The sequence below is a fragment of the Helianthus annuus genome, chromosome 4, assembly GCF_002127325.2.
Source record: "Helianthus annuus cultivar XRQ/B chromosome 4, HanXRQr2.0-SUNRISE, whole genome shotgun sequence".
Taxonomy (NCBI): Eukaryota; Viridiplantae; Streptophyta; class Magnoliopsida; order Asterales; family Asteraceae; genus Helianthus; species Helianthus annuus.
Genome location: NC_035436.2, coordinates 206,614,467 through 206,642,344, shown reverse-complemented (window position 1 = coordinate 206,642,344; position 27,878 = coordinate 206,614,467). Strand labels below are relative to the sequence as shown.

Genomic DNA, 27,878 nt, shown 5'->3' with positions numbered 1-27,878 from the left:
AAATACGGGCGAGTCATTCAATTTGCACAAAAGACACATTGTTATAAATTTACAGCATTAAGGGTTTTTATATTTGCCCATATCATATAATTAGTTGGTTCAGCTGTCACTTGACCGAATCTATGACTGTGGACATATCACTAATTAGGCTCGCCCACCTAAAGTGATAAATCGTTAGTAGTAATGTGCACAAAACCCTCACATACTGCCAGTAATTAAAGATTAGCAAAGACTTAATCACTGCAAAATATAATTGGAAAACATTTAGGGTTTTGTAAAGCACTTTGATAAAAAGAGAATGACTCACATTGCAAGTTTAGTTGGATAGAACTTTGCCTACTGATTTAGCCTTGTAACCTAGTTAAATAACAATGCACACGAAACTAGGTCAGTAACTTAATACAACTTTTTACGATAAACTCACGAAATCAAAACCCTCACGACGAATGACAAAGTATAGCCCGGATTCGGGCAGCAGTTAAACATCCATCGGATCGGTTTCAATCGATCGGACATTGTATCGTAGCAGTGATCGAGTTATTACCCTGTTGTCGCAGCAGAGATTCGTGCTTGTGTGTGTTTTTGAACGAAACAGTGAATAACTTTTCGTACGTAACGAATTTTTCCGCCGTAACAACGCAACCATGCAAGTGCCAAACCCCTGATATATATACTGAAAAATGGTCCCTGTCGCGTGGCGCGGCGGCTACCCTTTTAGGGTAGGGTAGCCTCGTGTCCACTTAGCCCAGGTGAGTCAACATTCGACGAAATTCGCGTTTTACAAGCGTTTTCGTGGATAAATATCAATTACGGGATACCCCCCTTGAGTTTTAGGGGGCCTGATCCTAGCTTCGATTGTTCTGAAAATTATGGGTCATGTCCTACTTCTTGGGGGTCTCAATTAGGGTTTCCTAATAGACATAAATAAAATGAGAAATAGTAATTTTAGCGAGAGTTGTTACAGATATACTCGCCTTCCGAACCGGGGAAAACCCTCATCTAGGACCGAATCCCATGAACACTCGCCCGAAGGCACGATAGTGCGATGAGGTAAAACCCGCTCAATTCAAAGATCAAACTAGTGATCGCCGCCTACTCGCCTAGTTTCAATTTCAAATTCTATATATCGATAAAACAATTAAAAAAGGAAATGAGTGGGATGCCAAGGCATCTACTGGTTGGTTCCACCACCCCTTAAACCAATCCCAAGAGTTCTTATTTTTATTATTCTTTTGGTTTAGGTTGATGACATTGTTTTGACTGGATATAGTCAAGAGGAAATAAATAAAATAAAGTCCTTGTTACATATTGAATTCTTAATTAAAGATCTTGGTTTGTTGAATTTTTTTTCTTGGAATTGAAGTTATTAAAAATGATAATGGTGTTTCTCTTTCTTAAAGGAAGTATTGTATAGACTTATTGAATGAGTATTGTATGAAATTGTCTTATAGAACAAAATCATGTTTTAACTAATTTGAGTAAAATAGAAGAGTTGAAAGTTGTTGATGTTACCGAGTATCAAAAGTTGATAGGTAAATTGATTTACTTATCTCACATTAGACCGTTCACTATTTATCTCAATATATGCATAAGCCAACTGAGGCTCATACTCAGATAGCTTTCAAACTACTTAGATACTTCAAAAAGGGCAATTCTTTCCGGTTGACAGCTTTTGCTGATTTGGGCAAAATGTGTGGATAGTAGAAGGTGTGTCACTGGTTTTTGAATATTTGTTGGAGAGTCTTTTATTTCTTAGAAAAGCAAGAAACAAAGTGTGGTTTCAAGATCCTCTGTTGAAACAGAGTACATGTCAATGTGCAGTGCCTCTTGTGAGGTGTTTTGATTGGTGAACATTTTAAGAGAATGGGAAGGTAAGATTGATCTTCCAGTCACTTTAAAACGTGATAACAGTGCAGCTCTTTCTATACCTGCTAATCCTGTGTTCCACGATAATAGCACGCACTTTGAAGTTACTTATTTTTCCTAAGAGAAAAAATAGCATCTGGTATTATCAAGACAGTTGAAGTCAAGTCAGACTTGTTTACCAATGGGTTGTTACCCAAAGGTTATTCTAAAATGCGTAAGTCTTTGAGACTTAAAAAAAACTGTTTACACATTTAAACTGAGGGGATGTTGAAATAACATGTGATACTTATTATCTTCGGTTTAAATGTTTTAGAGTAAAATGCGCGGATAGTCTCTGTGGTTTTGTAAAATAACACCTATAGTCCCCAACTTTTGGAAATTACACCGGTGCTCCCTATGGTTTGACGAGTTGTTACTCGGATAGTCTCTGGAGTGGATGTCCGTTAGTTTTTTCCGTTAAGTCTATCTGAAATTACCTATTGCCCTTTAAGCAAAACAAATATGGATTATTAAAAGTGTAGGCCCACCCTATTTACGTACATCCCTTATAAACAACCTGCTACCCACCTCCACCTCCACTGCCACCCACACCCACCATCACCATAGCCACCCTACCCCTTGACCGCCGGACAAACACCCACCCTCTGCCATTACCCTTTCTCCATCAAGCACCACCCAAACCTCACCCCCTTTTCGCCGATGTTAACGGAAAGACGAGTTTTATGACCATCACCAATCGTGCATCACCGCCCCAACCCCAACTCTTTCTCGAAGAAACCTAAGTAACCGGACTGCGATTCTCAGTTCCTCTAGACGATGTTGTTGGGCGGTCCAGATTGGGTAGACGATTGCCCTTCGCAGGAGGTATACAAGTTGAACGATGGTGTAGGTCTGGTGTCTTGAAAACGACGACAAATTGATTGGGTTCCCCCCATCGCCTATAAACATCCCTCCAGATACGAACTATCCACACTCACCTGGTTAAAACATGCTTCTGCCCACGTTAATTTCTACATTAACTTAGGAACAAGTTGATTTCAATTTAGCATTAATTAGCCGCATAATTAGCGGTTTCCAAAGTCATAGCAAGCCACATTTTCCATCTGAATTAATATATATAATCGTCTTTTTCTTTAGGGAATGACAGGGAATTATTTACAGCAAGCCACGTTTTCGATATCATCTTCAACATCTGCTTTGGCTTTTTAAAGATTACCCTTTGTTGCTTCCTGCAAAAATTATGTAAACTAAATATCAAACAAGTCTTTTCCCCAAATCCATGTTTGATTGTGGGGTTGCCTCTGGAGCAAACATGTAATTTGCCCGGCGGAGGTGGTGCCCCGCGGCCAAGGGGTAGGGTGGCTACGGTGATTGTGGGTGTGGGTGGCGGTGGAGGTGGGTGGCTAGTTGTTTAAAAGGGGGTTGAATAGGGTGGGCCCACACTTTCAATAATCTATATTTGTTTTTTTAAAGGGAGAGGTAAATAGGTAATTTCAGATGGACTTAACGGAAAAAACTAACGGACATCCACTACAGGGACTATCCGAGTAACAACTCGTTAAACTAGAGGGTGATTTGTTGAGGTCATCACACCTACAAAAAGACACTTTGTTATTCTCTGTATTCATATGTTCATTCGTGAGATTAACTCAAATAAGTGAAATAACAATATGTTCTTTCTAAAGAGATCGTTGTGGTCATATGTTTACTGAAAAATAAGGCTAAATTGCACTTTTCGTCCTTTATGTTTCAAGGTTTTTGCAGGCTTTGTCCTTTAAGTTTAAAAACTACACTCTATGTCCTTTATGTTTGCAACCTATAACGGGCGGTGTCATTTCTCATAAACCCAATTAACTTTTTATGTTAAAACTCCTTGTCTCTCTCAACTTCAAACATGAGGGACCTTTTATGTAAAAAAGTGAAACATTCAAAAATAAAACAAAAGCATCAGCCGCCATCTTCTACGTTTATCCGGTCGGCAATTTCGCCGGATTCCAGCAACTCCGGAACCCCATTTCTACGCCTTTTCAGTCCGTTTCTTTCGCAATAAACATCATCTCCATCTTATAACAACTTAACAACGAATTTTCAGCATGTATCTCGTTACTTCGATGGTAATCCGGTAAGCACTACCAATTCCGGCGAACCCAGTACTTCGTCTTCGTCTTTGAGTCGTTTCAACCTGTTTTTCTTGTGACAAATCCCTTTATTACACGCGATTTGCCCTCTTTTGGGTTTGATTATGAAATAGACTTGTTCCTGTGACATGGAGAGTAACAAGCATCCAGGTCGATATCTTACACACACCATAATAGATTCATAGTTCCAGAAAATGAACACACATCATTCATGTAGCTTAACAATTTGCTTAATTCCATTGTCGTTGAAAAACCCCTTATAACTATTTTCATCTTAACTGTTATATAAGTTATAACTAGTCGCATATAAGATCATCATATAAGATCATCTAAAAAGACTGCTTACTAAACCCTTAAATTTTGAGTTATTTAAAAAAAAAGATCTCATCCAACAATGAAACACAGCAACATAATGCAAACAAGAAGATATAAGCAATTCAACCAATAAAGATTGCCTTATGATCCAATAATCCAACCATTTTCAGTAACTCAGATATTCAAAATACCCCAAAAAAAAACTAAGGTAAAAAAATCACCTAAAATTCCACAATAATTGTAATGACATCATTACATCAAAATCCATAAACCCACATAGATCGATTGAATTAACATCAAATTGAACACAAAACAGACCTCATTGCACATCAAAGTCAAGCCCTCTGTTAATCTTAACTCACAGAGGGCAAATCGAGTGTAATAGAGGGATTTGTCACAAGAAAAACAGGTTGAAACGACTCAAAGACAAGACGGCTTTCATCGGAGCGGCTTTCCCTTGTGGTTTGAATCCGAAATCGTCCATTTGAGGAAGCAGATCTGAATAGAGGTGTGGATGTTGAATGATTGAGGCGGTTATTGTTGGTGAAGTTGAATGATGTGTGTGTATTGTAATATATAGATCCAGAGTACAGAGATTTAAGGGGTGTTTGGCCTAGCTTTTATTTTTTTTTGGCTTATGCTTATATTTTAAAGTAGCTGATGCTTATTTTCTTTCATTTGATAAGCTATTTTTAAGTGTTTGGATTAGCTTTTATTCTACAAGTTAATAATTAATAATTAATCTTTAGTTGTTTGTTAAGTTATTTTGCATTATGGGAAGGGGTATAATATCATTGTGTGTAATGGGTAAAAAACCATCTTCTTCAAATAAGCTTATTCAAATAAGCTAAAAAACCATGTTCCCATAAGCTTCTTGGAATTAGCTTATATAAGCTAATAAGCATAAACTTAAAAAGCTAAACCAAACACCCATTAGTGCTTATTTTGTAAAAATAAACTAAAAAAGCTATAAGCTTGGATAAAAAAGCTAGGCCAAACACCCCCTTAGATGAATGATTTGAAGAGATCAGTAGAGTTAGGGTTGGGGAAGACGGTAAAATTATACATATGGTCCTTGTTGTTAAGGAGCTTTACAAAAAGGGGTTTTAACATAAAAAGTTAACTGGGTTTATGAGAAAGGACACCGCCCGTTATAGGTTGCAAAGATAAAGGACATAGAGTGTAATTTTTAAACTTAAAGGACAGCGCTTGCAGAAACCCTGAAACATAAAGGACGAAAAGTGCAATTTAGCCAAAAAATAAATAAATAAATAAGAATACGAACATTGCTACTACTCAAACCATTAACGTTCGTTCCACTTTCACAAACAAAGGTTAACAACATACACTAATATGGTTACATTACATGTACATTACATCTGATATGATCTCTTCATTCAAATCACTTTTCTGTGTCCACCAAAAGCCCAAATCTGTAACCAAAATGTATCATAAATATTAGAATAATCTAATTTTTCAGACCGATGAAAAGAGGTTATAACTGACAACCTAATGACATGTTCCAAATTCTGGAGATGACAATTAAAGTAACACTAACAACCCAAATCAAACCGCTTTTGACTAGTCCATATAATTATCCATAGGAATAGAGAGAGCCTTACCTCTACCCCGTTGGAATAGAGAGAGGTTGCTTCCAATGAGACCCTCGGCTCGATAGTAGTTTTGCATCAAGCATTGGACATAAGGCACATAACACTCAGCAATTGAGACAAATGCCGGTTAGTGCATGTACCCCCTTGTCTTTCGGTCATCAACGCAAACACATGATGCATGATTAACCATCCTCCTCTTTTAACGTTATTTTTCAGAAAAATAGTAAAATAACGTTAAAATTAGTGCACTTTTACGTTTGCCGCCTGAGCGCCCACACATATATACATTATATGCGCATACCGCAAGCGGGGCGTTAATTGAGATTAAATGACTACTTAAAACTAATAACGGGTCAAACGGGTTGATCGGGTATATATGGCAGAAGTTGTCTAAGACCACCCGTAATGGGGCGTTTGTTTTAAATAAAATTCAGAAAAAACGCCGGATCACGCCCCCAAACCATTACACCCCGGCGTTATTGGGCATTATTCGCGAAAAAAGCCCCCTTGGCGTTTTTTGAACCCCTTCTCCTTGTCCAATCACCTTCCATCTCCCTTTTTGTTATCCAATAAGATTTTTTTGAGGGTTTTTGTTTTATTTAATTATTTTACATCTCATTTAACATAATGCTCCAATCCCCACTACACCCATTTTGTAAAAACGCCCAATAATGCCCCATTGCTGACTGGGCTGCCACATGGGCATTATTCACTCCAACGACTACGCATGGTCTAACCAATACTCAAATGCTTACGATGTCCTAAATCAATTACTTACAAACAAAATTGTATTAGTGTTTTAATAATTTTTTATTTGCAAATTAAAAAGAAGGCCAAAAATGTTGGTGATTCCCAAACCCAATTAGTTTTGACCGATTACCATGGTTGTTAAAATCCCGACTAGCATCCGATTTATCGCTATTCGCTAGTCGGAGGTTCACCGGGTAATTTTCCTCAAATCGGCCAATTAATTGATAGATGGTCAACGGCAGCCCTAGGCAGTCCTAATCGGCCAAAATCGACAATTTCGGACAAACTCCGACCATTTCCCGGCCTAACCTTGTAAATAATCGGTGATTGATCTTGTCTACTTAAAAAAACGAGCCAATGAGGGCTTAAAACTTGGCTTGCTAAAAAAATTACACATAAAAATGTGTGCGTATATATATAAATCTGAAGATTACATATAAAATTCCCAATCCGATTAATCCGTACCCCACCGGCCAACTAGCGCCTAGCGATTCTTACAACACTGCCCATTACCTAGCCTACCCGTTATGCCACCTCTATAAAATACCATAAAAGATTTCATGACAATATGCATCGGAAAACCGAGTTTGAGCTAACCTTGAGATCCGTATCCCAACTTCCTGTGCACAATGCACTGCCATCAGAAGATAAACCCAAACAACTGACACGGGCCTCGTGCGAGTTATGAAGTGACCCCAAGTTCAAAATCACCTATTATAAGACATATATATCTGCTTAATTATATAAAACATAATAAGGTATAATAATGCATAAATAGGCCATCCAAGTATCAATTTGATTTTGTTTACATCGATTCTAGCGAAAAATGTGCAGGAAAATCGTAACATAATAAAATCGCCCGAAATTTGAAGCTTTTGTTGCTTCTAGAGCTGTGAAACGACATAAATACTCCTATTTCTACTCAAACATGTGTTTATGATACGATAGAGTTGATGTTTTGAGTAGATCCAGGGGTATTCTAGTAATTTTTAGTTTTTTACAACTACAGATGTGACAGAACTTTAAATTTATGAACTGGCTAAATGCACGGACGGACCCTGTGGTTTGCATTTTGTAATGTATCTAGTCCTCAGCTGACAACTCTAAACGTTTTAACATGTCCAAGTTAGGGGTTAAATGCGTTACAAAGTGCAAACCACAGGGACCAGCCATGTACTTTTGGCAAAAGTTAGGGACTAAATGCGTTACAAAGTGCAAACCACGGGGACTATCTGTGTACTTTCAAAAAGCTAAGGCCTAAGGACCAAATCCAAAATTTTGGTCAACAACGGGGACCATCCGTGTACTTACTCTAGTATTTAAGTGGCCTATCTAGGGGTGCAAACGAGCCGAGCTACTCGCGAGCTACTCGAGCTCGACTCGAAAAAAAGCTCGAACGAGCCCGAGCCTAAAAACAAGCTCGTTTAATAAACGAGCCCGAGCCCGAGCTTCGCTTATCGAGCTCGAGCCGGCTCGCGAGCCTAAACGAGCTTTTTGTTTATATATTTTTTATTATTATATTAAACATATATTTATATAATAATAATTACCATTTATATAAATATAAAAAAAAACTAAATTATATGTATAGTAATAATTATAATTAATATAAATTAATTAATAAATACTAAACGAGTCGAGCCCGAGCCGAGTTCGAGCTTGAAAAATTACCTTCGAGCCGAGCTCGAGCTTTAGAAATAAAGTTCGAATCGAGCCGAGCTCAAGCTCGGGCTCGGCTCGTTTGCACCGTTAGGCCTATCTATACATTACCCCTCAACTAAAATTTAAAAAAAAAATTATAACAGTTAACATTCACCTTTGCTAATAAAGTATCCCATACAAAACAGTCACCATTAGAATATCCAGCAAAGAGAAGCCGGCCCGATATGGAGAACGCAATAGAAGTTACCATAGGTGCATCAGTACCAGTGCCACCTTGCTGCTGCTGTTGTGGTGGGGAGTAAACTTGTAACTGGTGTCCGGTTCTGCTGTCATATAGTCTGCAAGCTCCATCATCTGATCCGGTTCCAAATCTATTTCCGTCAGGAAAGAATTTTACAGAATTAACATCACCCTCGTGACCGTGAAACGTTCTTACTGTTCTACTTGCAACACGAGTGTCCCAAAGGCGCGCAGTTGCGTCACAAGAGCCCGACACAAACATTCGTGTATTTGAGCTATTGATTGAAACACTGAAAAAAAAACCATAAAATAATGTTTAAATAATATAATTTAGATACCCATAACTGTTCATAGAAAAATGAGTAAAATGGCATTTTCGTCCCTGAGGTTTGGCCAGTTTTGCGACTTTCGTCCAAAGGTTTGTTTTCCGCATCTAGATCCAAAAGGTTTGAAATCTTGCCATTTTCATCTGGCTCATTAACTCCATCCATTTTTCTCCGTTAAGTCAGGGGTATTTCTGTCTTTTTTTGTTAACTTAAACTAAAGGATTTTGAATACTTGTACATTATGCTTGTACATAAAGTGGAAAAGACCAAATTGCCCTTTAAGTTAGCAAAACAGACGGAAATACCCCTGATTTAACGAAGAAAAATGGATGGAGTTAACGAGCCGGATGAAAATAGCAAGAATTTAAACCTTTTGAATCCAGATGCGGAAAAACAAACCTTTGGACGAACGTCGCAAAACTGGCCAAACCTCAGGGACGAAAATGGCGTTTTACTCTAGAAAAATTAAAAACTTTTGGGAAAATAATGTTTCGGGTCAATCTGACCCGACGGCCGACTCATTACCCAACCAGCCCGGTTGAGATAAACAAACTACCTTAAAACATCAGCAGTATGTCCCGATTGAAACTCGCCTCCAAAAACAGAAGTTCGGAGTCAAGGGCGGATCTTAGTGGACTAGTGGCAGGGCCATGGCCCTGGCAAGTTTTTCGGCCGTAGTGCTAATTTTCCGTATTTCGATCGAAATTTTGTATATATACTATGTTCGGCCCTGGCAAGTTTTTCGGCCGTAGTGCTAATTTTAGTGCCCGTGTCTTTCGGCCCTGGCAGGTTCAACGGGCAAGATCCGCCACTGTTCGGAGTCCAGTAGTAATATCCCACAACACACACGTCTGATCACCAGAGCTTGTAATTAAATAATTATCTTCCTCAGGAACATATTGACAAGATGACACATAACCCTTGTGACCACTAAGCATTCTTGATACCGGTATATTACCATCTTTATCAGTTGGTGAGCTAAGATTAAAAACGGAGCATACACTATCAAGTCCGCCACATGCAACCGATTGTCCACGTGGCGAGAACGCACATGTCATCACCCATGCACATGGTAGTTTAATGGCGTGTGTTTTCTGACTTGTGAGAGCGTTCCAAACTATTAACCTGCCATCTTGTGATGCACTGACTATTCGATTCTTGTCATGAGTCCAGTCCAGTGAATAAACCTGAAAAGTTTCTTGAAATTGTTGAATTATGTATGTTGAGGTATAATAAATACGTACATTGAAAAAAATAAGTAAAGAGAACAAACTTTTTTTGATGATGTAGAGTGGCAAAACAAGAAAGTTAGATAACGGGTCATTTGGACCGGACCGGACCAGACCAGACTAAAGGAAATCAGGCTTATGCAGGTAATCATCGATTTCATTATCATTGTGTGTTAAGAGGGGACGGGGCGGTCCCGTGATCGCCATTTATAACGCGTTAAACAAGAACGCTACACCGCCGCCACTCCATTTATAACGCGTGGAAATGTAAACGCGTTAACCTGAGCACGCGTGAAACTTTTCTTTTTTTGACCGTTTTTTTTTTGAACGTTGCCTTTTTACCGTTTTTTCCAATTTTTTGACCGTTTGAATATTGATGTTTTTATATAAATACCCACATTTTCAATACACTCAATACAAAAAACCTCTCAACAATTCTCACACTCAATACAAAAAATTCAAAAAACTCTCAACTATTTTACAAGAAATATGGAAGGTTCAAGCAAGAGAGGTGGTGGATCGAAAAAAAGAGGTGGCGGTTCGGGTACGAAGAAAATAAGGCCCAAGGTTCGAGCGAATCTTGGTGAGCCCGATCGATTTAGGTTGCAAGACGAACCCGACCAAGTCCCACCCTTTCAAACCCAACAATATCCACCCTTTCAAACCCAACAATATCCACCCTTTCAATCGCAAACGTACCATAACCAACCGTTCGTTCCACCGTTTCAACCTCACCAATTTCAATCGCAAACGTATCAAACCCAACCCCACACACTCGACCCTCTACTAGAAGACAACACCCTCATCCATCATTTTGCCAAAGCGTGGAATGGACCACGTGAACCACAACCAAGTCTTGACGAGGACGAGGAAGAGGAAGAGGAAGAAGAAGCGGAGGAAGAGGAAGAGGAAGAGGAAGAAGAACAAAATGTTGAGGTTCAAGAAATCGTTCCAATCGGCCGACAACCTTGGACGAGCGAGGAGGAGGTCTCGTTGACGAAGGCGTATTTGCACATCTCGGAGAGTAGGAAACACGGGAACGAGCAACGAAGGGATGCGTTTTGGAGACGGGTTATTAATCATTTTATGAAACTTCCCGGTGCAAATGTCCGAAACATGGACAAAATGACGTCGAAGTGGACGGATTTGAACCAGAAAATTAGCCAGTTCAACGCTTATTTCATTCAAAAGGTATGTTTTTTTATTAAAAACAGTTTATAAAAAAAAACAGTTTTTTATAAAAAAAACAGTTTTTTATAAAAAACAGTTTATAAAAAAACAGTTGTTTATTAAAAAAACAGTTTATTAAAAACAGTTTATAAAAAAAACAGTTTTTTATTAAAAAAAACAGTTTATTAAAAAAAACAGTTTTTTATAAAAAAAAAAACAGTTTTTTTATAAATAACAGTTTATAAAAACAGTTTATAAAAAAAAACAGTTTTTTTATAAAAAAACAGTTTTTTTCATAAAAAACAGTTTATAAAAAAAAACAGTTTTTTATAAAAAAACAGTTTTTTTCATAAAAAACAGTTTATAAAAAACAGTTTATTAAAAAAAACAGTTTTTTATAAAAAAAACAGTTTTTTTATAAAAAAAACAGATTATTAAAAAAACAGTTTTATAAAAAAACAGTTTTTTTGTAGAAAACAGTTTTTTAATATTTTATTTTTTTTGTAGAGCCGAAACCCACAAAGTGGAGCGAGCGAGGCGACGATCATGCAACAAGCCACCGAAATGTATTGCACAACGTACCATAAGAGAACTTTTCCACACGTGGCGGCATGGGAAGTTGCGAGACATCACCCGAAGTGGGTCCCCGTTGAGTTGGTTGACACGCGTGGTCCTACGGCTCCAAAAAATCGAGGCGGTTCGAAAAGATCAAAGACATCCGATTCGGGGAACTACACGACTTCCGCGTCGGATAACTTGCCCCAAATGAACTTAAACGACGAGCCTCTAGACGAACCCCTTGACGAGCCCGTTGAGGAAGATACACCCACAAGGCCACGACGCAGACGAGGTGGTGATTCGTCAAGCAAAGGGAAGGAGGCGGTGGCGGAGTCGATTTTTAGAATCGAAGAGGAGAAAATGACCCAATACAAGATGGCCGAACAAAGAAAAGAAACAATGATGACCCTAAAAGTTGAACGGGAGCAGGCGTACAAGGAACACTTGAAAACGATCGAAAGACAAAATGATTTAAAAATCTTGTGTGAAAAACACGCCCATCTCGACGAACCGTTCAAGTCAATTGTCATCGAACAAAAGCGCGCGATTTGCGCAAAGTGGGGTTGGGAGATGCCATCGGTTTAGTTGTTTTTTTTTATTTGGTTATGTAATTTTTTTTAAAGTTTAATGAAATTTATAATTTAGTGTTTTATTTTTATTTTCTAATTTTAAAATGAAAATTAAAAAAAATGGGAGTGATAGAATCCATCACTAGTGATTCCACCCCTAGTCCATTTCTATCACTAGTGATAGAAATATGGTTGATGACATGTCATGATTTGATTGGAGAGTGGGAGTGATAGAATCCATCACTAGTGATTCCACCCCTAGTCCCCTAATGGCATAGTTGTTAATGGAGAATAGCGTCAAATAGCGATAAGGTACCTATATGCTACATAGCGAATAGTAGTAAACAGCGGGCGGCTATTTTATAAATAGTGATACACTAGAAAAAAAAAATTAAAAATTATATGTATATTATATCAAAGGGATATTGGATTTAAATAACCCCAGCTTTCACCAATAGGCCGATAGCACTCCCAACTTTGGATTTGTACCACAACACTCCCAACTTTCAACTTATTTTCCTTTGGCACTCTCAAACTAACTGAACCCTGACCCAGCTAGTTCTTTGCTGATGTGGCATCTTACTTGACTTTTTTTATGCTGATGTGGCACCTGACATGTCAATTTTTTGCTGACGTGGCATCTGACGTTACACTTTTTGTTGGTGGGGCATCTGATGTGGCACTTGTTTAGTGACGTGACATTTGATGTGGCACTTGTTTAGTGGCGTGTCATCTGACATTAGCTAGTGGGTTAGGGTTCAGTTAGTTTGGAGTGCCACAGGAAAATAAGTTGAAAGTTGGGAGTATTGTGGTACAAATCGAAAGTTGAGAGTACTATCAGCCAATTAGCCAATAGGTGAAAGTTAGAGGTTATTTAAATCCAATATCCCTGTATCAAAATACCCTAATATATGCTATTTTACATGTATATTTAACAAAAACCTAAAATCCAGCTATTTTGTAGCTATATTTAATTGCTATTTATATTAAAGAGTTAACTGCCATTTTCGTCCCTATGGTTTGGTGGAAAATGCCACTTCAATCCAAAAAAAATTGGCGACAGTTCCGTCCTCAACATTTTTGAAACGTGCCACTTAAGTCCAAAAAGATAACGCGCTGTTAAAAACGCTGAGGAAGGAACTTGCGCAAGGCGTTATCTTTTTGGATTGAAGTGGCACGTTTCAAAAATGTTGAGGCCCGGAATTGGCGCAATTTTTTTTTTTACTGAATTGGCATTTTCAACCAAACCTGAACAAAAAATGGGGGCAGTTAACTCTATATTAAAAAAAAACAAAAAATTGTCGCAATCTATTGCTACAACCCTAATGGCGAGCTTGAGTTTAAACAAGCTCGGGCTCGGTTGGTTAACAGAAATTCGAAATGATACGGATACCTTCCCTGTGTGGCCTTGTAAGGTCCGACAACAAACGAGATCAGTCGGACCGAAAGCAACCGGAGACTTCCCTAGCGATTTCGCATATCCAGCAACTACACAAGACATAGTAAAATTACAACAACAACACTGAGAGTAGAAATTTGAAATTGAAAAAAAGCATACTGTCGGTATCGAGAAGTTGAAGACGTTTCTGGTTTAACCGTTGTCGAAGAGAGTTTACAGTTTCCGTTGCAGCGATGTGGCGTTGTTTGAGCTCCGAAACAGACATTATTTTACTGCTCGATTATCATCGGCATTCAGGTGAGTGATGAAATTGGATTATTATTATTAGGGTTTTTGAAAGTGAGTGTTTGTGTGGGAAAACGGAATTGGGGTTGTCGTTGAGATCATCGAAGTATCTCTCCGGGCCCACTCATGCCTGATGTGGCATCAGTACACTCAAAGTTGTCTGGTTCACTCTTTTACCGTTTTTGGTGATTTTTTTTCAACCAATCCTACACATTTACCTCACGTTTATCTTAAAGTATTTAACATCATCTCAATCATTCGCACTACTCAAAGTTATAAAGAAAAACTAAATCAAATATTGAATGTAAATTGATGGGGAAAAAGAAAAAAAGTAAGGAATAGTCGCAAATGTCAAATACACGGCAATTAGGATCAGTGACGGACCACTGAAGTATTATCGTGTCACGAGCGGAATCACCCGATCATATCCATCTCCACAAGGTAATATTATCAATACACCAATTCAGTAGGAAACCCAATAAATATAGAAAAAAAAAACCCTTTTAGGAATTGAACCCAAAACTTAATGGTCTCTAAGTCTTATCTCACCCCCAAAATGTCACTAGGCTATAACGCCATGAACCAAATACAATATATCTATTGTAAATAGTGGGTAAGGATCCTGTAAAAAGTGTTCAAAGTGTAAGAAGTGTGAGAAGTGTATTATAACACTATATATAGTACTATATAACACCATATAAACATCGTATAACAGTATGTAACACCATATAATACCATATAACACTATGTAACACTATATATCATTATATAACAAATATAACACTATACATCTATCATAGACATGCTATTAGACAACCTATAGTGTTATATTTGTTATATAATGATATATAGTGTTACTGTTACATAGTGTTATATGGTATTATATGGTGTTACATATTGTTATACGGTGTTTATATGATGTTATATAGTATTATATATAGTGTTATAATACACTTCTCACACTTCTTACACTTTGAGCACTTTTTACAGGATCCTCTACCTGTAAATAGTTACATGGTTTAGTAACATATATCGTCATTTGCCTCGTTTTACCCGGTTCTTTTGACATGTTTGATTTCTTTTAGCAATCCATTTTATTTTTCATATACGAGCATCAATACTGCTTGCATAATAGAATCTTATAAAGCAACGTCTCAAAAATACAATAGCTTTGAATAAAGATTGCAAACTGTTAAATAATAAATTTTAATTTCATCAAGCAAAGAAACAACTTGATGGGTACAATGAAAAAAAAACAACTTTTTGGTCGTGTATCAAGTTGATGACTTAATAGGTTTCAAGTCACAAAAACTTATAAAATATCAAACTAAAATAACATAATATAAAATAAAATACAAGACCATATCCTTCGGAACAGCGGGGTTGTTAAGTTACTATTTGGGTTGCGGGCCTGCCAACCCCACTTGATGGCCAATGCAGTATCCTGTTTTGATGATGGTCTTCGAGAGGCTATAGAAGACATTGTTGTTTGCGGGGGGTCCTACTTCGGTGACCTTCAGTGGCGTTTGGCATCTTTGCCGATGCGTCTGGGGGGTTTGGGCCTCTTCTCAGCTCGGGATGTTGGAGTTTATGCTTTTGTGGCGTCTAGAGCTCAGTCGTGTGTATTGCAAGACCATATCCTTCGGAACAGCGGGGTTGTTAAGCTTGACGTAGACTTCCAACAGGCCCTTCAGTACTTAAGTATCTCTCTTCCAGACTTTGATATTGGCGGTTTCTATAATATGGACACCGCCCCCCCAAAGCCACAAAAAACTTTGGCGAATGCCCTATTTGACAAAATCGCTCGGAGTCTGGGAGAAACATTCGATTTGTCTCCCCGCCAGAAGGCGGTGATTGAGTGCTTGAAAGGCCCCCATGCGCAAGATTTTTTGACTGTTATCCCGATCGAGGGGCTGGGGCAATGCATGTCGGCTGTTGAGTATAGGGCTATCCTCAAATACCGGCTGATGATCCCTATGTATTCAGAAGACGAAACCTGCCCAATTTGCCGTAAAGCCTGCATGGATAAATACGGGGAGCATGCTATTCATTGTAAGGAGCTCCCTGGTTTCAAATATCGGCACGACTGGGTGAGAGATGTCTTGGGGGACATCTTGAGGAGAGCGGGGATTTCTGCCAAGAAGGAGGCCCCTGTGAATTTCCTTACAGATCCGATGGAAGGGAGATCTACATTAAGACCAGCGGATCTGCTCGTTTTTGGCTGGGCGGGAGGGAAACATGCTTGTGTGGATCTCACAGGAGTCTCCCCCTTAGCTGGTTTAAGGGAAAGCGGGTTTGTAGCAGGACAGGCTATAAGGAAAGCGGAATCTAAAAAGGTGGATAAACACGCTAAAGCATGTGCTGATAACCAACATGCATTTATCCCCTTCGCCTTCGACACCTTTGGCTCCCTAGCTCCAGAAGCTATCCGTTTGTTGACTAGGGTCCAAAAGGTTGTCCACAGCAGTTGCTCATCAACAGGGGGGCAGAGGTTTGTCTTTAATAGGCTAGGGTTTGCTATTCAGAAGGGGGTAGCGGCGCAGCTTGTTGCTCGCTTACCTGCGATATTGATGTAACTCGGCCAGTTGTTTATTTATTTTTATTTTTATAAAAAACTCTCAAAACTTTTCAAATAAACCAACATGTTTGGTTTTCTTTTAGTTTATCCAAACCAACTTCAGCTCGTTGACATCAATATCTTCTAGTGAAGTATATTGGGATTTTCATAACATAGAATAAAATAATTTAGAAAATGACTTAAACAAGATAGAAGAACCATAATTCCAAGACAAATAAAAGTGTAAATTATCTCATTTGAAATCATATGTATGTATATATCTAGTAGCTTGCTTTGTTGAAGAGTAAATATATAACATTTGATCAAATTCTATATACCCAGTGGCGGATCTTAAAAATAATTATAGGGGCAACGTTTCAAAAAAAAAAATTCTATAGGGGCAACAAAATCGAAAAAACGTCAATTTTCTTAAAATAAAAAAAAATTACACTGCCGCCGTAGCGTCAAGGGTAGTGGAGGCTATCCCTTGTTCTAAGGTATATCCGCCCATGTATATACCACAAAACTACTTTTTAATATATAATACAACTTTTTCACGAATGGTTTCTGTGGTTACTAGTGTACTTTCTCGAAGTTAGGGAGCTAAACATGCAATATGGATAAACCATAAGAACAATTTGTGTAATAACTCCTTGTTAACCCAATCAAGATGGTAGTGCGAGGAGACCACTCTCAGACTATGTGTTATGGGGGCTTTATTGGGGCTAGTCGTAGAGGACCAATCCAAGAAACAAATGTGTATAGTTAAGAAATGTGATTGTGGTATATAAATGAAAGGGAAAATTTACCATCATCAATATAAATATAGAAATTCAGTCAAACTCAATGTATACAAATGGTTGTCATTTATTTTCCATTTTTGAAACATATCACAAATACTTAAATAATTTCCAACCTCATTCATCACTTATTAGAACCCAAACCCACTCAAGATGATAGCATAAAGGCAACTACCATAGCAAAAATAATGCATAATAATGCAGCCATGTAGTATAAACTCATATCAGTTGTCACACAGTTGGTTTTACTCCCCATACCCGTATCGGTTTTCTGTGCCTCGTTAACTGTCAAACAGTCCGTTTTATTCTTATTCCCACTATCCGAATTGGTTTTCTGCGCATTATTTACCGTCAAACACCTGGTTTTAATCTCCATATTTGCATCAATTTTTGGTGCATTGTTAACTGTCAAACACTTGGCTTTATTCCCCAAATCCGAATCGGTTTTCTGTGCATTATTACTTGTCAAACATCCGGGTTTACTCTCCGTATACGAATTGGTTTTCGGTACATAATCCCTGCATTCAGAAACCCTGCATTCATAAAGGCAGCGTGTTACAAAGATAATAATTTGAGTAAACTTCCGTTTTGCTCCCTGTGGTTTGGTCACTTTAACGGTTTTTGCCCCAAACCTTTAAAAATAGCCATTTTACTCCCTGATGTTTTGGTTTTGTTGCCAGTTTGCTCCCTGCGGGGAGCAAAATGGAAAAACAAACAATTTGGATGGGGTTAGAGGCGGGGAGCAAACTGGCAAAAAAAACTGAAACATCAGGGAGTAAAATGGCTATTTTTAAAGGTTTGGAGCAAAACTGTTAAAGTGACCAAACCACAGGGAGCAAAACGGAAGTTTACTCTAATAATTTTGAATAAAACGACATACTGAATCAATAAAATGTCGAGATTGTTTTTAGAAAAATCATTTTTGTTGTAAAAAGATTATTATTTGTAATCACATTTTAGAAAAATGGTTGAAACATAGCATGCATACTTCACTGATTACCCTCCAGAGTGCGAGACGGGGGTTGTAACGAACTGGCCATCCTGGTGAGTGTGAATGTACTGATGTGGCAAAGCATGTTCCACCTGCAAACATACAGTTACACCATGCTTGACAACAATCGACAAATCCGACTCGTCATGTGTGTGTGAATGGATCAATTGGGTTATTTTACTAACAGGTCAAAAATCATCCAAATTTGTATTGAAACTACTTTATTGGTCGCCCAAATACGTATCTAGTTTCGTTTACACCAAAGTTGGCTAAAAACATGCCTAATGACAAAAATGCCCTCAAGTTTTTACCATGGTTGTAAAAATCCCGCCTAGGCTCCGATTAATCGCTAATCGGAGGTTCACCAAGTAATGGCCGATTAATCGTTAGGCGCTTAACAATGATCCTATTCCAGCCAAATTCTGGCCAGATTCAGGCCAAATTTCGACCAAACCTTATAAATTCCCTCCAATTACTTAAAAATGGGTAGGGGTTAAAACATGTCTACTTAAAAAAAAAGTAAATTTAAAAATGTGTCTGTATATATAAGACTAAAAATTAGACATAAAAATCCCAATCCTATTAATCCCGATTAATCGCTTGTCGGTACCTCACCGACCGACTAGCGTCTACCGATTCTTACAAGAGGCAGTAATACTATTGTATCATGCTCTCAATAAGCAACCATTCTGTATTTAAAAAAACAGTGTGTTTTTGTCATTTTACCATATATTAAAAAATGTTTTTGATATACATTCTTGGGTGATCGATAAAGCGCTTCCAATATATGGGTCCGCCTGCCCCTGCCGTTTTGACCCATACTAGGAAATATGCTCTTTGATCTAGGGGTGTAAACGAGCCAAGCCGAGCCCAAGCTTGGCTCGGCTTCTTAGTAGTTTTTCAATCTTGGGCTTGGCTCGGCTTCTTAGTAGTTTTTCAAGCTTGGGCTTGGCTCGTTTATTATTTGTTTATCTATATTTATAGTTACTTTTGTTTTTTTATAACTATAGTTTTTTTGTATAAAACATAATATATGTTATATAATTATTTTTATCATACCTTTTATAATAATATTAGTTATCATGTAAAAATATATATTTAATATATTAAATAGAAATAATTATCATTATAAAAGCAAAAGGCTCGTTTAAGCTCGTGAGCCTAGTCTAGCTAGCTCAATAGGTGAAACTTGAGCTCATTCATTTATAGAGCTCCAATATAAGCATTGGCGAAGCTTTATTTTTCCGATTTTTCGCTCGTGGTGTTATTTTTACCGAAAATTTCCGATTTTTTTTGTAGTATATTGGATTTTGAAGAGTCCGGCCCCCACCGATTTAGATTTTGAGAGTCCGGCCCCCACTGAGTTTTCGTTCAAGCTCCGCCACTAAATATAAGCGCGAGCTCGTTTAAGCCCAGCTTGGTTCGAGCTATTAGCGATCCGGTCTCAAGTAGCTCATCATCGGCGCAACTTGTTTACACCCCTACTTTGATCTCAACCCGTTACCCAACCTGCCCTCACTTTAGTAGCAGGATAGAAAAAAAAAAGGAAAGCATACCAGATCAGCATTAGGATCTTCCGAGGGTACCATCACATTAACTTCACTAGCCTTTGAAGTTGTGATAGAAGATCCTAGAGAATCTTTGCTCAAGTACAGCTGGCAACCTGCCGTGTTGTCTATTGATATGGTAGGAGCTGCACCCTGTAAACCAGGTGATATAAGTCGTTTTAAATAACTGCTTTTACGTATAAGCAATCTCTAACCGGAAAAGATGGATACCTGACATTGCACCTCTATACTGCTGCAATTAACAATTTCGAAAGCAGCAACAACATCCTGTTGAAGAGTTCTAACTGTTGGTGATAATATATTATTACAAGCTATGTCATAAGTTTTTATAATCACGAATTTGCCACTGACCGTAAATACAACGCCCATTTTTGTGCATTTGTCAACGGTTATGTTGTTAACTTTCCCTGCACAAAGTAAGTAGATCTCTTAAAAATAGAAAATATAGTCTATAAGAACACGAATTAACTACGAGCAACAGTCACCTAAATTCGTATCACTGATGGAAACTAGAACTGACGGGGTAAATTGGTGGCGGGTTCGAGTCTTGCTCGTTCCCAATGCCCCTACGGTAGCGGATTTACCCCCAGACTTAGGCTTGCTGGGTGGCGGTCTGCGAGGTTGGATCACCTCGGCGGTTGGGAGGACCGTGGAATATCACCCCCCCCCCCCGACAAAATTTCAAATCATTATAATGTCTTTTTTTTAATAAAAAGTAAATTTGATTTATATGATAATAAAAAACTTGCCAAGTTACATCAAAACAGAAGGTAGACGGGCAACAAGCTGCACCGCCACCCCTTTCTGAATTGCAAACTCATGCCCCCCTGGGGCTGAACAATTGCGGTGGATGACCCGTTGGACCCTGGTCAAGAAGTGGATAGCTTATGGGGCTAGGTTTACACAGATGGTCCCTGTGGTTTACCAAAATTTTGGATTTGGTCCCTAGCTTTCCAAAAGTACACAGATGGTCCATATGGTTTGCACTTTGTAAAGCATTTAGTCCCTAGCTTTTTCCAAAAGTACATGGACGGTCCCTATGGTTTGCACTTTGTAACGCATTTAGTCCCTAACTTGGACATACTAAAACCTTTCAATATAGAAAAAATCAATATTCAGTTCTCATCAATATTCAGTTCTATTGCAAACCTTTTTCTCATTTCAATCTTTATACCTGATATTGTAAAACAAGGTTTCCAAGGCCGAGTACTCTCCGAGTAGTCGCTACAAGGTAGGTTGCCGAGGCGACTTTCTTTGACTCCGACTAATTACTCGGAATCGGTCAAACGCGGTCAACCTCTTCCAAAATCGTACCTAGTAGGTCAACTTGGGCCGAGTTTGACTTAAAAAATAATAAAACATAATTTCTATGCCTATTATATTAAAGTATGAATATCATTTTCACTTATTTTGTTATAGATATTAGTAAATTTATGTTAATTGACATATATTTAATTTCCAAAAACTAATTTCTTTATAATTTAACATGTCCGAGTACTCTCCGCCTAGGCCGAGTACTCTCAACTCCCCGGTCGACCGACTAGGGAGCGCCTACCGACTTTTGCAACCATCCCTGATAATAGTAAACCACAAGGACCATCCATGTACTTTACTCGTTTAATTTAAAAGAAGTTATACTAATCTTTCATAACATAAATTTGTAATCATATTTAAATCAAAACGGGCAAAAAGTGTGTGCTGGTGGGCCCAACCCGTCTTGGTCCGCTTTGAAGGCACATAAATATTACTCATTGTGACATGTTACCCTATGGAAATGATAATAGAAAAAGATAAATGGATTATATTACCTTTGATTTGTAGAACGGAATCTTTGCATCCAAAAATATAAACCGTCTGCTTTGGATCACACTCATCAATACACAAATCCTTCACACCAATTTGATACTCAACAACCCATCTGCATATCACGTAAAATAATTATGACTGCAAAAACAATATTGTTGCAATAAAATACAAATAGGCGAATAAAACAGTTTAGGAGGTTGTATGCATTTAAAATAGACTTCGGAAGCTTTTTAACCTATTTACAAGTTCCTCTTTTAGCTAAAGTTTATAGATGATCCGTTTAACATATAACACAACTCACTTGCGACCCATTACAAGTTCAAGCTTTGGAGGTCCGCCTTTAGCGCCAGATGGCACACTCTTGTTGACTTCTTTCACACCGGAACTTACAAAGCCTGCTCTATCTGTTCGGTTTTTGGTCTTCATATCATTTGTAACTTTTTTTAATCCTAAAGGCATCATGATGAAAGTTAATCACTAAACAATGCATTTATAAACAAAAAAGGGGAAAAAAGTGTCGAATAAGTAGAGGTGGAAATTTTGACTCATTTTGTTATAAACGGGTCGAATTAAATTGTGTTTTATCTCAAACATGCAAATGGGTCAATTCAACTTTCTAGTGCATACAAACTTTTCTATAGTTTTGTTCAAAGATTTTGATTAGTCTTGTCAAGCATTATTAACGCATTGATTATTTACTATTTTTCTAATGAAATGCACAAAAAAGTGTCAACACGTCTTTTTTGACCCATGCTAAAAAATGGCCTGTTTCTTTAACTTGTTTTATCTCAAAGTCAAATGGGTCATTTGACATTTTTTTGTTCAAACAGGTCAAATGATCTGAAAACCTCTATCCGTACTTCATACAACCTTCTAAAATTGTTTTCATTAATTAATTTAATTATTCTTGTTAACAATATGTTTTTATAATATTTTAAAGGAAACAGACAAGGACTGTTTGTCTACCACTTACAACCTTCTAAATCATTTATTCAGTGATTTAACTATACCTGTAATAAATATCAACACATTTAGTTATAACTGTTTAAAATATATATACACAAAATAACGTGTTTCTGAGTCAATCCAGTGCGGTTCGACCCATATTTAAAAAACATGACATGTTTCAACCTGAACCTGTTTTGACCCGTTCAGTGGCGAAGCTTGAAGTTTTAGTCGGAGGGGTCGAAAACGTATGTACCCAAAAATTTCTATAGGACCGGGGGGTCGAAAACGTATATACCCAAAAATTTCTATACGAAAACTACATATACAACACTACTGAGCGAAAAGTTCGGGGGGTCGGGCGCCCCTCCCGGCCCCTTAAATGCTACGCCCCTGGACCCGTTAAGAAAAAAATAAAAGGAAACGTACCAGCGGTAACGGGTTTTGAACTGATTTCTTGAAAAACAGCAGCCATTCCTTGTTTTGACGATGAAGATGATGAAGAAGATGATGAGCTGGCAAGTGAAGACGGTGGGGGATTAGGAGCAGCAGGAGCACCTGGTTTTGAAGATTTAGATGGTGCCGTTACGGTTACGCCTGTCGCACTCCATACGGGTCCTAAAGGATAGTGACTCTTAACATAATCCCTTAACCCAGGTACATAAAGTTCCTTCAAAGCTTTTGCCCATTCCACGTGATTCGAGTCTTTGTTTTTGTATTCTACAAGAACCTATATCTAACAGTTTCAATATACTAATAATGATAAGATGGGATAACCGTCCATATTTCAGTTAGAAACAGTTTTCTAGTTATTTTGTAATGCAAGTTATAATAGTCATGCAGAAAGATAACCGATGTATGGGAAAGTTAATAAATGTCCAGAATATACAATTTTTAAACTAATGGACTGTAACGGTTATTTTCAACAAACTACAGGGAGGAAAAACGTAATTAACTCATTTTTTTATATATTATTTTCTAAGTGAGGGGTATTTTCGTCTTTTCATCAAAAACTTAACGGTAATTGGATGGGGTTAACGGAGGTGGACTATTATTGTTACAAAAATGAAAGTGCCGGTATTGTTTTGGCAATTTTTGAACTAATGGACTGCAATGGCTATTTTCAACAAACCACAGGGACGAAAAACATAGTTAACTCTTATAAGGGTTGCAGGGGCGGTGCATTAAACTATCACGGCCACCATCCATCACGCGTTATACCCCACCGCCGGCATATTGTTCAACGCGTTATATTATAACGAAAACACGATTTCGTGATATTTTCAACGCGTTATTATTTTTGTTTTGTGAGTGTAATTGTTGGTTGGGGGGAAATTGTTGGGTGTGGTGGTGAGTGATGACCACCCCGACTAAAAAAGGTTGTGAGTGATGGAAAAATGGTTGATGACATGGCAGAACTTGATTGGTGCTTGTGAGTGATAGAATTCTATCACTAGTGAACCCCCCCCCCCTAAGTATCTATTTTGTTGAAAGTGGAAAATTATTTTAGGACGAGTTAAAAGAGAAGTTGGACGATAATTTGAGACAAGGAGGGTAATAAGGTTACCTAAACGTTAATGAATATAGCGAACCGCAAGAACATACAATGTACTTCTATTCTACCAATATATATACTTACTCTAACCATGTGATGCAACATACATACCATTCCATGACAAAGTATGCAATCTGTTGCATTCAACAGTAAAATAAATGGTATGTGTGTTGCATTACCGAAAGAAAAGTGTGTTGCATACACCAATAAAAATGAATATGCAACGACGCCTACGCAAAGAAGTCCATAAAAGTTTTACCTTGTTGCTGTAAAACTCAGCTGACTGCCAACATTCTTCCACATGTCCAATAGGCATGCTCATTCCTGATAAACCAAGAATTAATAACGATTATCTTGATGCAAGAATTGATATTATTAGCGTTAAAAGTTAAAACACAAGAAATGAAAAAAAAGAATATTTCCTCACCGCAATCTTTTCCTGTGTATGCAATCCATGCTAAAGCGGTTAGACTCTCAGCGGTCGATTTCAAGTGGTTGGAGAAACCAGAGTGCGATCCGGCTTTCATGTGTGCTTCAGTTAATTTTTCATTCAATGGTTTGAGAAATTCCGCCATTCCTCCCGCATCAGGTTTCTGCACAATAGCACCAACGAGAAAGTTATCGAATAAATAACGGGAACGGTAAGGCCTGAAGGTGATGAAATGGTTAAAAACTTAAAATGACGTCATACTGACTTTTTCCACGACTCACAGTAACATTAGTAAACAAACAGGCTCAGTAAAATCCCACTCATAGCAAAACATAAGAATTGGTGAAAAGTGAATATTTACTGTTCCGAAATCAAACGTATACTACTCATATTCAAAAGTGTTTATTTCACTCTCGGATAATCGGAGAAGCAGTTTAGATAACCTTGGCTTTAAGAAGAAGAGCACCCCGAGGTGATATGGCCCCTGAAGCCGAGGCTCGTCACATACACGTGGTGCAAGGTATTCATATAATATTTTTTTTATATTTATGATTGGTTTCTATCATAAAGTACCTATAATTAGATACGAATAACGTCTATGTATGACCTAATACATAAACTATGTTAACATCTATATGTAATATGTGATTAAATACAAAAATAACCTCTATGTACGACCTAAAAGGATACATGTACACCCTCCGAATGCACAAAATCTACAAATGTCCAAGAGGCACATGTTTTTAAACTAAGAGAGAAACAATCTCATACACTCACAAAGCTGATTATTAATGTATCAAAACTTAATAAAGAGACAGGCACCTGTTTCCTTATTCACAAACACCCCCAAGTTAATGTGACTTTCTTGCTTCTGCTTTGTCCCAACTAAATGAATGAGCTTCAATCACTATTATCAAGTATTAGGGTATACGGGGCACCAGCGGGGAGTGGCTTCGGTGACCCAATTCCCCTAGCGGGAACACCGCCGCCATCCCTGCGGTGACCCAATTCGGTGAACGGCATCGGTGGGAGGTTACCGCGTGAAGGGAGAGAGGGAGAGGGTGGCCCACAAGCTTTTCAACCAATCAAATTATTTTCTTTTTTTTTTCTTTTTTTTCTTTTTGAATAAAAAAAGCAAGTCCCCTTTGCCGCCATCAAATTCAAATTGAGGGTGTGAGGGGAATTTAAGAGGGGAGTTGACGTGGCGCGTGCTGATTGGCCGTGCGTAAGAGAGGGGACTCCCCTAAGAGGGGAGTGCCCCTCTCACCCTTATTTATGTCTACTTTTTGTGGTTTTGTTCAAATCCAACTTCAATTTCACATATTGCATCTTGAAGAAAAAGATTTCATAACAATCTATATCAGATCAAAAGAATTTCATTTCTCATTTCCATGAAGACAATCAAATAAAAATAATAATAATCATCTCACACTCAGTAAATCCCACCAATAGCAAAAGCTGAGGTAGGGTCTTAGGAGGGTAAGATGTAGACAGTCTTACCCCTACCCCGTAGGAATAGAGAGACTGCTTCCAGTGAGACCCCGGCTCGATAGTAGTTTTGCATAAAGCCTTGGACATAAGGCACGTAACACTCAGCAATTAGGACAAAAGCTGATTAGCGCATCACCCCCTTGTCTTTACGCTATCAACGCCACCACATGATGCACGATTAACCGGCCCTCGCTTTTTAACGTTATTTTCACGAAATTAGTAAAATAACGTTAAAATTAGTGCACTTTCACTTTTGCCCCCGGGCCACACGCCATAATCTAAGCATGTACATGTGTGTATGTTTTATGTATGCATAAAACAAATTAACTTTCCATTTCATTTTACTACAAACTAACAGTAATCTCGAGATAATTTATACTGATAATATGTGAATGTCTTCATTCCATAATAATTCGAACACAAACAGGCAGAATACATGAATCAGATAGAACAAATAAAACAATATTATATAGAGATACAAAACAAACCTAATAATTTCAATAAATAAATGAAAAATCTAACAAAACTAACCTGAGTTCGTTTTATTTCAACGAGAAGCTCCTTCTGAACACGAAAAGCGTCACTAACAACATTCGTAATATCCTTAACGTGTCCGCCGATCTTCTCCGCAGCAGCGGAAACCTTACCGACGCATTCCGCAATCAGATCATCAAACGCGACAATTGAAGGTTCCGATGAGGCTGATGCGACGGTTTGCGGCTGAGAACCGCCGGAGAGAGATTCTAGCCGCACTACGGCGACCTCCAGCCTCTTCAACAGCTTTTCATCCATCGTTTCGGTAAACAGATCTGTTGTTTTATGCGTGAAGAAGATGACGGTTTTTTGGCTTTTGAAACGCCATAACCGATTTTGTGCGTTTGCAGGTGGTTTCTTACATGTAATCGTGCGTGTGACACGTGTCATTCGGTATTTTATTTTTTTTATTTTTGTTTATTTTTAGTCTCTTGATTTTGAAATGCCATAACTAGTTTTAAAAAGGTAAAATACATATAAGAACAAACTACAAAGTTAACAGACAAGCGATGAAGCGAATATGGTACAACTAGGTTAAAATACATGTAAGAAAGATATGCTCACACGTTTGAGCAATCCGCTATGTTTTGCAAAACCATTTGAGCAAATTGGCACGTTACAAAGATATGCTCACACGTTTCCGCATAATCACCTCAAAGAAGGCAAAGATTATTGTGTACCGTAATATTCCGACGTATCAACGCACACTTCGACGGAAGCCTATCCATTTCTGCCCTCCAAGCTACAATCGCGACTTTCTTCGGGACCCAATTATTCCACTCGAACGTTCTTACATGTAATCGTGCGTGGAATTACTACAATGGCGACCTATCTCATAACTAGTTAACTCAGGGAGCCAATGGACATGATTAAGTAGTACTATTCGGGCTGACAACCCCGTTCACTGGTGGTCGCACCAACTAACACCAGGAGCGGGCACATTGTATGAATATCTCCAGCTTTACCTTAATGTTTTATGAATTATGATAAGACATTAACTAAGGCAAAAATACTTGTCAATAGACAAACTAACACGTCATTAGGCTTGATTGTGACTCATGATGTTATTCTGTTATCTGTT

General features: G+C 38.1%; 2 protein-coding genes across 4 annotated transcripts; both read right to left on the bottom strand.

Annotated features, from left to right (window-relative positions):
- Positions 1–5,609: 5,609 nt before the first annotated feature.
- On the bottom strand, positions 5,610–14,212 carry LOC110938222 (guanine nucleotide-binding protein subunit beta). 2 transcript variants are annotated; one of them, XM_022180678.2, is made up of 7 exons: positions 13,995–14,211; positions 13,830–13,924; positions 9,734–10,097; positions 9,467–9,527; positions 8,499–8,874; positions 7,280–7,393; positions 5,610–5,752 (listed from the first exon to the last, which is right to left on the bottom strand). In XM_022180678.2, the coding sequence occupies exons 1-7, from the start codon at positions 14,098–14,100 to the stop codon at positions 5,717–5,719; spliced, it is 1,152 nt and encodes a 383-aa protein (XP_022036370.1). In that variant the 5' UTR covers positions 14,101–14,211; the 3' UTR covers positions 5,610–5,716. The 2 variants fall into 2 exon arrangements, with proteins under 2 accessions (XP_022036370.1, XP_022036369.1); XM_022180677.2 differs by lacking the exon at positions 5,610–5,752 and having other exon boundaries at positions 7,045–7,393; positions 13,995–14,212.
- Positions 14,213–17,491: 3,279 nt separating this feature from the next.
- On the bottom strand, positions 17,492–27,193 carry LOC110938223 (cyclase-associated protein 1). Of its 2 annotated transcripts, none has more exons than XM_022180679.2 (11): positions 26,795–27,190; positions 24,770–24,935; positions 24,602–24,666; positions 23,217–23,517; positions 22,144–22,291; positions 21,845–21,954; positions 20,388–20,443; positions 20,247–20,303; positions 20,025–20,168; positions 18,478–18,560; positions 17,492–18,010 (listed from the first exon to the last, which is right to left on the bottom strand). In XM_022180679.2, the coding sequence occupies exons 1-11, from the start codon at positions 27,185–27,187 to the stop codon at positions 17,626–17,628; spliced, it is 1,908 nt and encodes a 635-aa protein (XP_022036371.2). In that variant the 5' UTR covers positions 27,188–27,190; the 3' UTR covers positions 17,492–17,625. The 2 variants fall into 2 exon arrangements, with proteins under 2 accessions (XP_022036371.2, XP_022036372.2); XM_022180680.2 differs by having other exon boundaries at positions 17,884–18,010; positions 18,466–18,560; positions 26,795–27,193.
- Positions 27,194–27,878: the final 685 nt, after the last annotated feature.